Source organism: Arvicanthis niloticus, chromosome 29 (assembly GCF_011762505.2).
Source record: "Arvicanthis niloticus isolate mArvNil1 chromosome 29, mArvNil1.pat.X, whole genome shotgun sequence".
Lineage (NCBI taxonomy): Eukaryota > Metazoa > Chordata > Mammalia > Rodentia > Muridae > Arvicanthis > Arvicanthis niloticus.
This window is the reverse complement of record NC_133437.1, coordinates 16140617-16152924: the sequence shown is the minus strand read 5'-3', so window position 1 is coordinate 16152924 and position 12308 is coordinate 16140617. Positions and strand designations below refer to the sequence as shown.

Here is a 12308-nt window from a genome sequence, read left to right as displayed (position 1 = left end):
GACTAAAATAAGATTATACAAGTTACTATTTTCTCTAAAGAATGACTGAGTCACTTGCCTAGGAAGAAGATGGCTTCTCTCTCCAGCAGCAGAGCATTAGGGATGACTTTCCCTCACCTCACACACTGTTTGTCACTGTTTTGAAGTTTTGACTTAATCGTAAATGTTGGCTGTGCTTCAGACTTATTTAGCATTCAGGCACCTGCCAGTGAACAGAAGTACCGGTGGACAGCCAGCAAGGTGCATCCCCTCTTGGTCAGCACTGAGGGACTACACAGGTGACACTCAGGCTGCCTGGCCGCCACTCACCCTTAGCTCGGCTATCTGTGCACGTGTGTACACTACACTACACTATACAGCAGGCTTGTGTCACACACTGAAATGCTTATGATTTCAAAGATGAAAAATACCTGCTCCAGGATCATAAAACTAAAATCATTCTCTTTAAAACCCAATAGCCTAATTTTCCAACCTGTGCACATACATGTCTGTAATCTCACGGAGAGAAAAAAAAATGCATTAAACCACTGTCACGAAAACATAAGCACAACTCCCAGGATGTCAGAAACACAGATGTGCAGCAATGGTGCCTTAGCTGCCAGGCACTAGGCAATAGTACTACATGGACGTGTGTCTGCTGGGCGTGAGAGACGCAGCGCGACCAGGAACTCAGCCTCCTGTCCTGAGCCTCATCTTACCTGGCAGCTCGGTGATCTTACGGGCGCTATAGGAGCAAGCCGATGGCTGGCACAGACTGCTACACAGACAACTGTAGCATGCTCACCACCTCTACCTTTACTTTCAAAATTCTGACTGAAATTCCAAAAAGGTGAAATAAAACACATGTTTGCATAAGGAAATTAAAAAATACATAATTTCAAAAATAAGATACACTTTTTTCTAAAAGAATATAAACAAAAATTGCTTTTTGAGCAGCTACTTTAAATGCGAACTACAGCAGACCGCTTTGGAGCAGCTCTCAAAAGCAGTAAGCATTTCACTGCTAAACATTACAAAGTGCAAAAGATGTATACTCACTGAATTGGCATTTGTTGGGTTTGGCCAAGGTCTGCCACCACCTGGACCCCTACAAAATGATATGAGAGATTAATTCACCCTGAGCCTCGGTGGCACCCCAGCAGACAGCACTGTTTGTAACCTGGTTACCGCGCTCCATGAGAGCCAGGCTCCACTATCACTCTACTCTTCTTAATGGGGTTTCCTTGAATGCAGAAAAATACTATCCCACAAAGTTTCATGTATAGTTAGTTCAATATTGTTGATTTTTATAAACAAGAATGGAAGCCACCTATACTAGTCTAGATATGCTCCTATATAATTTTTAGCAGTTTTAGAGCAAAAGGAATCAAATACAGATAAAAATAATTCAAGACATCAGTATGAGCCACCTGTGTATCATTCAAATGAAACCATTTGTAAAATATCTACATAAATGACACTCTTAAATTACAAGTAAGCACTATGTAAACTTGCCTCCTTCCATGAAATAGTCTAATATGGTAATGTATCCTTTATCAGTAATGGTGACTTAGTCCTGGGAGCACTGAGTCTGCTATTAGTCTCACTGTCATAAAATGGCTCAACTGTGTTACTAAGCCATTGGTACCGTCACCTGCCAGAGGAAGATGGAGGATTTAAATGAGCATGCTCTATATTATAGCTCTATAAATTTGTTATTATAATATATAACATGAAATAATATATAAATTTAGATTACAGCTCTATCAATGTTATTGATATAAAAATTCATAATCTTAGTTGAAGATAGTAGAGAGAGAAAGTCTTAAAATGAAAGGAGAGAATCTATGCCAATATACTGATGTATTTTAGAATTCAAGAGAATGTTTTATATTTTATACCCTATAGACAAAATTAATGACCAGTTAATTAAATCAAATTCATATACCCAGGCTGTAGCATTAAGTGCATTTGAATAAATATTGTTGTATGAAATGTAGACTATTTTCAACTTTCCGTCTTTTATTAGGTTACTGAAAATTTTCTTTCTAGTCATTAGTCACTAAGGCAGTGGAATACTCTGTTTTTTAAAACATTTTTTGAATGTCCTTTCCTTCAGCCTCCTCTGAAGGGCTCTGCCAGCACCTGACTTAGACAGATACAGATACTTACAGCCAACCACTGGACTGAGCCTGGGAATCCCAATGGAAGAGTTAAGGGAAGGACTGAAGGAGCTGAAGGGGTTTTCAAACCCATAGGAAGAACAACAATATCAATTAACCGGACCCCTCAGAATTCCTAGGACTAAACCACCAACCAAAGAGTATACATGGGCTGGTCCATGGCTCCTGATACACATGTAGCAGAGGATGGCCTCATCGGGAATCAGTGGGGGGGGGGGGACCCTTAGTCCTGTGGAGGTTTGATGTCCCAGAAAAGGGGAGTGCTAAAAGGGGTGAGGCGGGCAAGGGTGGATAGGTGGGGGAGCACCCTCTTAGAGGCAAAGGAGAGGGGATGAGGTGGAGGGTTGTAGAGGGAGGACAGAGAAGGGGGATTAACAATTGAAATGTAAACAAAATGATTAGTAAAACAGTACTTTGAATCTAGGAATCTTAAATCTAAAATAATAAACATTAAATAAAAACACTGTCCAAGTTACCTATTATATTAGTGGCGTTTGCTTGGAATCCTTACAACTACTTTAGTTGGAGTTTGGTATTCCCTAGGGGTATAAATAGAGGGAAGTGGTTTAAATCCCTCCTTAGGCTCTGTTACAAATGCTCCATGTGGAATCTCTCCTCAGGTGACACCGATGATAAGGACAAAGGTGTGACAGGTTTACAATTGATTACTGAACACTTCTGCAAGGTGTTTTACATATAGGATTCTGTGTCCCGACAGACATAACATGATAAAAAACAGGATGCACGTTGATCAAGTAAAACATTTGATTAGGAGAATGTGGCCACATAGTTTGTCTGATGCAAAATATAATGTAATGCAGAAATTGGGAAATACTTGTCTTGAAACATTCTAGAAAATATTAAATCACAGAACAGTTTAGTATCATGATGACATTTAGTTTGTGATCTCTTATCTTGGAATATGAGCAATTAAGAACTGTCTGAAGCAGGCTCACAGCAGGCTCAGCAGGTAAAGGTGCTTGCTGCCGAGCCTTCTCCTGGCCTGAGCTCTGCTCCCCAGGCCCCACCTCTGACCTCCACACACATGCGGTGGCATGTGCATCAAAGTCAATGCATTTTTTTTTTTTAAAAAAAAAAAGAACTTATGAATAAGATATATAAAATATTTAACTTAAAATAAGTCTAATAGGGCTGGAAAGATGGCTCAGTGGTTATAAGAGCACTGGCTGCTCTTTTAGAGGTCCTAAGTTCAATTCCCAGCAACCACATGGTGGCTCACAACCATCTGTGATGGAATCTGATACCCTCTTCTGGTGTGTCTGAAGACAGCTGCAGTGTATTTATATATAGAAAATAAATAAATCTTTTTTTAAAAAAAATAAAAAATGTTTTTGAAAAGAATATTGGTGTTAAAATATGTCTAATACTGAATTAGAAGCTAAATTAAAAGTCAGAATTTTAATTAAATAATATAAATTCTTTCTTTAAAGAAAAAAAATTGCCAGGTACAATGGTGTATATCCATCCAAGACTTCCAGCATTTAGAAGGCAGAAGCAGGTGGATTTCTGTAAGTTTGGGGCCAGCCTGGTCTACAAAGTGAGTTCCTGGACAGCCAGGGCTACACAGAGAAATCCTTTCTCAAAAGAAAATTTTTTTTAAACAACATCAGTTCAATGTTATATTTATTTTAAAGAGCATCATTTCATTGCTTGTATTAATCTCGTCCCAGAATACCGCATTTCATATTAAATTTCATAGGAAATTGCATATGAACTCATACAAACACATTAAAAAATCCCACAGATAGTGCTGAATTAAACACTTGTGGTTTTAAATAAGCACGTAATCTCCACTTGCTCTGAAGCCACCAGGTCTATCAAGAAGCTGGTGTAAACAAGTGGTTCACAAACATTATTGTGAATGGAAGTCAGGCAGATGAGCCTGGTTTAAAAACAAGGAGAAAAAGGAGATGTAAAAGGAGAGCATGTTCTTGGTAAGTGTCTATTCTGATGGACCGTGGAAATCATGACTACCAAGAATATAATGATCTTATGAAAGTCACTCACTTAACCCTTTGGATCCTTGCAGTACCTTGTTCTATAAACGGCAGGGCTGCAAGGCTGAAGGAGCAATGCTCCCACACAAGGAGCAGGCCTGGCGCCCGGAAGCCTGTCCAGCTACTCAACCCACAAGGACCCTGCGACTTACACTTCTTTTCAAGAATCATCTGTGATGCACTTAAAAATACTGACGTTTTGGCCATAGTTTGTAAATGTTACTTTAAGCCACTTAATGTTGGGTGTTGACTTGTGAATGTGTTACTGTTAGAGAAATGTCGAAAGGCTACTTTGCATGTCAGTGAGCTGAGGGTTTGTCCTATGCTCTAGTTCCTACCACTGCAAGCCTTTTTCCAGATGACCAATTTTCAGTTTATGAACATCCATTAATGAAGTCACATTTTTTATTGAAAAAATTTTTTGTTGAAGTCACATTTTCAGTTCTGCAGCTGAAAGCTATGGCAGGCTGGAATACAGCATTTTGTCCTTGGGTGCCCAGGCTGGCCTTTTCACAGTCATATGGTCATAGTAAATGAGGAGTGGCAAGGAGGGAACACCATGCCTTATCTTCCAATTTTTAAGTGTCCAACAGGGTGTTCTTTATTGGTTTTCTTTTAAAATGGTAGAAGAAAGCCTTAGATTCCATTTGAAAAATTGGGGGGGGGGGCTGTCACATTTTTAAAGACTGTAAGTAATGATGTGAATTTTAATTCAATTTCCAAGTATAATGAAAATACCTTGTAGTTCTCTGTTTTAGTCCATCTTTGATTTTCTGGGAGATTAAAAGCAATGCAATGATTACTCTCTCTGATTAGAACTTCATTAATTACAAAGTTTCCATGCTAGAGAAAAATACTTATTATGCCTAAATATGTATGTATTTTTTCATTGTCTCTGAGAGAATCCTAGTTTACTAAAATTGAAGAAAATAAAACAGAAGACTTCAAAAATAAATAGGAATAGTAACAACAAATGGGAATAAGCTTGTAAGACTTCCTTCTCTTTAAGAGCTATGCAACCTTACATAAGAGAAATTATTTCACTATCAAGACTACTTAAGAAGTCCGAATAGCCCCAAAAAGTCCTACTAAGATTTTCAGCCATATTTTGTTTTCACAGTACATGGAATTAAAGAATATTCACATGTGAATACATAAGCAAATGTATGGAGAGAAACTAGATCATTTAAAATAATTATTTGAGTCTCTCAAGTCATATGAAAATAAAGTTTTACTATGTACCAGCAAATCCAGGTTTATCTTAAGTTGGCTAAGCAGCTAATTAGAAAGCCAAGTACTATACCAAACTGTATTAGATATGTTCTTATCAGTTGCAACAACCTGGATGATCATAATATTCAAATTGTATTAAAATATATCAACTTTTAACTTGAAAATCTAACTAAAGTTTGATATATTTCTCTGGCCTACAGGCAAGAGCTCCAGCTTTGACATAAGCAGAAATATCATACAACCCTTCTATAGCAACCACTAATGAAAGGGCAAGCCTTTGAGGAGTGCAACAAGAGCCAGACTCTCAGTCTACCCATTTTTATTACAAAAGTGAAAGGATGTTATAGGGAAATTTGACCTACTTTTCTCCCTGTTCTATTAGTTTTGAGTCTGCCTGGTATCCACTTATTAACCTATTTTCAGTTTTAGTAAAAATTGCATCCTATGAAAATGGTTTCAGAAGCTTAAAAAACCCTGCATACATCAAAAGAGCTTATTTCACAGTATGTTTTCATGCCACCAGATGACAGCAGGGTTGTTTCATTTCATATATAAGGAGCCAAAAGCAGGCAGCTGGGAAGTGAAGTTGAGGAGAAGCTCATAACCTGCATGGAACACACTAGTCACTTATGATGTGTGTCCTTAGGTTACATCACCTCGGTGGTCCTCTGGTGAATTCATAAAAATCATTAACAAGATCTACTGTATACGGGCCTTTGAGGAAAGACTGGAGAATGGAAAAGAAATAAAAATTCCTTAGCAGATTACATTGCAGCAGACACAAACTACTCTTTTTGGACTGGAAAGGATATTGCAGTAAGCAAACATATTCAGTTTGATCCTCACATAGGTGCATACACCTTGGATTTTCACAGAGAATCAGCCCCGTGTTGTGAATAGTTCTTCAACACAGAGGATATCAACACAAATTTTTTTTGTGCTGAAAGTGGCCCCCATAACACAAATGCAGACATATGTTTATGAGACTTACTAACTGTACTGTCAGCTACCACAATGAACTTATTAACATAAATAAAAATTTTCAAGTATCAACTTCTGTAGTTAGTACATGGTTCAGGTGTCTGCATCTCTATATAGTGTTTATATAGATTCTATATGAATCTATGTATAATTATTAAAAAGCAACAGGCTGAATGTTGTGAATTATGGTACCTAAAATACAAAAACAATTGAAAGTTACATTGGAAGAGAAAACATGATAGTAAGTCATGAAAATGAAGCAAAAACCACTCTCATGTTTAGGTCACTTCCATACAGTAAAGACACTGGTACCTCAAGCTGCTCCACAAACTCATGTAATTTCAGAAGACAGAGAACAGTCACTAAACAGAGTAATAAGCATTTTCTTACATGTTCATTCCAGGCATCCCAGGGCCACCTAAAGCATTCAGTGGGGGTCTCATTGCACCTCCATAGTTCTGTAATGATAACCAAGGGTCAGACTACCACAAAACAAAAAAACAAAACCAAAGAGGAGGGGGGAAAGAAAGGAGAGCAGGTTAATGACTTCCCTACACAAGTCCTGACTGGATAAGGCCTGTGTAATTCATTCTCTGAAGGGTCCACTCTTGTATTTTTGCTTCTATTTTAACACAACTACTTTGGTAAATGCCATTTAAAAGTTCTATGAGTATAGAAAATCATTGGATCATGTTGAATGATCAAGGTATAGTCAAACTTATAACATTTAGCATATCTTTATTAATTATCTGTACATTAGTTACTTTTTTCAAATAAACATCTCATTAAGTCAAAAATTTTGTTTTCAGATAAATTATTAATTCAACAGGTTTGAAACTATTAGATAAGAGCAATTTCATTAAGTCTGAAAAGAAATACAACAGGTAAACCCAACCCAAGAATGTTGAATATAAGCTTCTACTCAGTGTAAGATATCCAACATGAAATGCCCTCTTTACAAACACCAAACTATCTGAGAACTAAAGCATACTGAAAATATTCACACATGACTTATTTGACCCAATAAATCTTAGGCAGTACCTCCTGTGTGCATTAAAGGAGAGGAAGGCAGTTCAGAGGCTTTTATATGCACATCATATTTCATGTTAGCTTACTTTAGTTAACAGTAAAGGCCGAATGTGACTTTTCTGGTTATCATGTTAATACATTTGACACAGTCAATGACTTTCACACTTGGTTCCTGATGCTAATCTCTCCTCTCTTGACTGTTCTATTCCAGCTACACTGCTGGTTTATTCAGTTTTGATCACAGTTTAAATGCTGCCTTTCCTCAAGTTTTAGCTGTAGCATTATTTTCAATGAATGCACATTCATAGGTAATCTTATCTCTTACAATCTGTTCAAACACTGCTTATTCCTCAGGATGTCAAATCTACTTTATCCTGTCTCACTAAGTCCCTAGACGATGCTCAGGTTGACAGTGCTGGTCTGCCTGGCTGCTGCCTGTGTGCAGTGTACACAGAACACACTGTCATCTGCTATGGCTCAAGTTCCTTATGTTTACTCTTTCATGGGTCTTTGGTATCACCTACTACATAACAGTTCATGCTAGAAGTTTCCAGAAATTCTTTGATGGCTTTTCCTTTTTAAAAATGTCCTATTGGTCATCTGCCGAGTCTGACTGCAGTACTGAGAGCCTGCGTGTGTTCCGCTTCCGTGGGAAGGCTGCTTTGTCTTAGCTGGGTTTTCTCCAAAATATATTCTGTATACTTCCACGGGCAATTTTTTCTAAATCACAGTGTTACCCATGAACTTAAAAGTTACAATGACCCAGATTATCTGTCAAGCCCAAACTCCTCAATGTGTCCCCACAAGTTCTCCACAACCTAGCCCCAGCCTACGCTGTCTGCTTTCATTTTCTACATTTTCAACTTCTCCTAGTTTTATCTCTAGCCTACTGGATGTTTCCAAATTAAAGAAGTTACTCTTTCATAACCATGTCAACTCATCTGGCAGGAACACTCTGGAGGAGGTGTTAAGAGGACAGGGAATGAATCAATGAGAAAGTTCGTTAACGCTAGATAGAATGGCACTCCTGATCAATGGCATCACCCAGCTGCCCGCCTGCCTGCTTTCACTGTAAGGGAATGCTGTTTACACTCAGGTGTGTAAGCAGCAGAACCATTTCTAACCATACCCGTCTTCAGGTAAAGGCAGCTAATTTGGGCCAAGCATGGAAATAGTTAGCAAAGGATTGGAGCCACATGTGTGTGGCAGAGTGAGGCCTGGACACGTCACAAAAAAGTCTGAGCCTCTCTCCTTATCTCTGAGTTGTAGGAAATCAAACATTCCATGGACGTTCCTTGGAGCTCTGGGCATAGAAATACATTAGCTTGCATCTCTACTGATACAGCATGGTGGACTCTCCAACACTTTGCCTTTGTGAGACAGGGTCTTCCTACGCAGTCCAGATGGCCTTGGGCTTAAGACTGTCCCGCTTCAGCCTCTCGAGTCCAGGAAATACAGGTGTGTATCATAGTAGCATCCCTTTTATATGAACAACTGATTCTTAACCTATTTCCTTACCTGTATGGCAATAATATTAATTTCCATGTAGACTTTTGGTAGGATAAAATGAGATTATAAATTACCAGAGTGTTCAATGAATTAAAACATGGCACTTACTACTTAAAAACTATAGCTGTTAATTTTTTTATAGATGCTAATAAAATGTAACTAAACCCTTCTCCACTCAAACCCCAGTTTCCTCAACTCTAAAGTACCACTTCTCTGCTCATGTGACGACTTCCTGAATAATTACATATGGGACAAGCTTTGTTTGCTAGGCTTTTAATATGAGACCATAGCCTTTCTAAATGCAGCTGTATTTCCTGCTCAATGGTATGCGCCTTGAAAACAGAAATCCTATTTCATTAAGGTTTTTATACTCAACAGTCAAGTCAAATATCTGATACACAGTAGGCCTTCAATAAATGATGAGCTAATTAAACTGAGTTGTCATAGGAAGCAAGAGATTATCCAATATAATACATGATTTAGAGATATAAAATATTTTCATTTTGTGAATAATATTCTAAATCACAAAGTAATCAAAAAGAAGAGAAAGAATAACAAAAGGCTTTCCGAGTGGTGTAACAGAGGCAGAATTGGATGAGCTCAGTTAAAGCTGACAGCATTTTACTAGTCCATCTGGTCTAATCTCTCTTCTAACGCAATGTTCCTCACAAAACGGCACTCAGACTGTCTGCTTGAGACTTTAACATGTCTCCTTGATTGGACAGTGTAATCATTAGGAATTTTTATCCTGTAGCAAGCTGAATCCCGCATTTTAGGTTGTATTTATATGTATTGAATCTGTTTACTTTACCTGTGAGTTATACACCCTCATTTACCTACCCCAACTATCTGATTTTTAAATGTTGTATGTAGCTTACTTACACTTCAAAATTCTAAAGAAAACCGAAATATCTGTGTAATTTAAGTGACTCTTTCCATTAATCCCATGGAACTTGCTGATTTTAAGGACACAGGTCAGCTACATAACTCATAGAACAAAGGAGAAAGTTATTTCAAATATAGTATCAGGAGATATTTTTTCTGATGAAATAAATAATTTTGCTTTTCTGCTGAAACTATATTTAAAATCACTTGCTGCTGCTGCCTTGACTTGGGTAAGTGTCTCTGTCTTCAGCCACACAGTATACACTAACCACACTGCCACTATGGTCTGTGTGCTTTCTTACCTCACAGGACTCAAGATCCATTATGCTAAGTGTATTGCTTTGCTTCACACTTAAGTTTTTCCCAGAAATGACTATCTCTCTTTACTACACATACCTTAAGGTCAAAAACCACACAAGTGATATTTATGGAAAAATTATGGGGACTTATCAGTAGCACAAGCTTTTATCCTAGCACTCTAGGGAGAGACAGCAGGATCTCTGTAAGTTGAAGGTCAGTCTGGTCTAAAGAAGGAGTTCCAGGCCAGCCAATGTGCATAGTGAGACCCTGTCTCAAACAAAACAAGTGTGTGTGTGTGTGTGTGTGTGTGTGTCCATCTTTGCATAAGGCTACAAACACCATTCCAGAGCCTGTTTCTATACTACAGATATAAAGAGAGGGGCAGTCCACCCTGGAGGCAGCTGCATGGTAATGTCTGTTGTAGGAATTTTCAGGAAATGCAGCTTATCTTCTCTGATGAACACATTTTACCTGACATGTCTGATACGCAGTGACTGTGTCCTAAGACTCCTGCCATTCCAAATGCTCTTACATCAGCGTTCTCTCCTATCCTGCCGTGAGCACTTGCTTTGGTTCAAATGCATGGTATTTATAACTAATTTTCTTTAATCCCTTTTTGTATGGTGTAACTTTTTAGGGTTATTGTTAGTATTTATGGTTTCTGAGGTAAATTTATACCAAGGTACTTTATTCCTCTTTATTAATACAAATGGATTAAAAAATACTGCTACTACAAATAGAAAAAATAAACTACTATCTGATTTTTGCAAAGGAAGTATTCATATGTTTTCTTTCAGTGCGCCTTTTTTTTTTTTCAGGATTTTACATGAGATCTATGTGCCCAATGCCATCAGCCTCGAGGTCTGTCAACACTCCAGTACATATGCTAAAATCCAGCAAACAAGACCATCTTATCAGGAGGCAACAGCCCAGCATCTCACTTCCGGCATGATGATATTTACCTGTGGTCCTAAGGGCACCATTCCTCTCGGGGGAGTCATTCTCTGCATTGGTCCACCCATATTTGGATGTCCTAAAGGAAGGATGGAGTGATTAGCAACAGAAGAGCTATGCGCATTAAGCTAGAGGCCGGTCCCCCTTCTACGCAGACCCATCCCGTATCTGAGCCTCGCACCAGCTTATCTTGGCTTTTGTAACCATCATTTCTAGCTCCGACTATCACCTACTCTTTATTGGTTTCTTAGCTAAAATTTTCTTCCTTCTCTACATTGAATTACTTCTTTTTACAGCCTTTGCTCCTCTTTCTTTAGGATAATTATTTTCTGGAATACAGCCTCAGCTATCCATGGCACCTGAACATCTCCAAGGAAGGAGTGGGTTACTGGGACTGTTGAACGAATGACGTCACTGTTACTCTGTATGCTCCCTTCTACATCACTGAGTCCTCATCTGAAAAGGAAAGGGGCTGATGACCATAATCACTTAACATCCTACTTGTCAGACATGATACACAGGTTTTAGTAATCTGTCTCTTATGCCAGCACCTCTGCTCTGGTATTGTCCATAATTTAGAGTTAGCTGGAAATACGAACCATTTAGTCATGTTGCTGTGAAAATAGAGCTGATAAACTCATGGAATATTTATATCAAAGAAGTTAATGAATGTCCTCACTAATTCAGCAGATCAGTTTCACTTTTACTTTAATCACCTTGTTGTCGCGTTGGGTCCATTCCACTGGGGAGTAATGGCTGACTTCCTGGGACACCTCCAAGTGCCTAGCAATTTAGAAAAAGAAAAAGTAATACTGTATTCATAAGACATGTGCTTTAACATTTTTCCCTTGAAGATTCTGAAACTACATAATGCAAGTCAAATGAGTCTCTCCCAGGATCTTTCAATTTCCCATTCATTTTATAAACTCTACCCTTGTACAGCTTTAATACAAGATTTCTGTTGTAAAAGAAATTCTGTTTTTGGCTGATGGTGGTGCAGCAAACCTTTAGGCAGATTTCTGTGAGTTCACGGCCAGCCTGCTATGCAGAGCTAGTTTTAGGACAGCCTAAAGAGACCTTGTCTTGGATGGATGGATGGATGGATGGATGGATGGATGGATGGATGGATGGATGGATAAATAAGAGCCAGGTGTTGTGGGAGACAAATGCAGGCAATCTCTGAGTTCAAGGCCAGCCTGGTCTACAGAGTGAGTTCACGAATAGCAAGGCTACACAG

The 12308-nt window shown here is 38.5% G+C and overlaps 1 protein-coding gene across 4 annotated transcripts in view; it reads right to left on the bottom strand.

The window, feature by feature from the left end:
- Ssbp2 (single stranded DNA binding protein 2) overlaps positions 1-12308 on the bottom strand; it is a 253087-nt gene that overhangs the window by 26089 nt on the left and 214690 nt on the right. For 2 of the 4 annotated variants that reach the window (XM_076927127.1, XM_076927129.1), the window contains 4 exons: positions 11788-11854; positions 11080-11150; positions 6785-6876; positions 1039-1087 (listed from right to left, as the gene is read on the bottom strand). In XM_076927127.1, coding sequence (XP_076783242.1) covers positions 1039-1087; positions 6785-6876; positions 11080-11150; positions 11788-11854 — 279 coding nt within the window. The remainder of the gene's footprint in view (positions 1-1038; positions 1088-6784; positions 6877-11079; positions 11151-11787; positions 11855-12308) is intronic. The other 2 variants (XM_076927128.1, XM_076927130.1) reach the window with 1 other exon arrangement.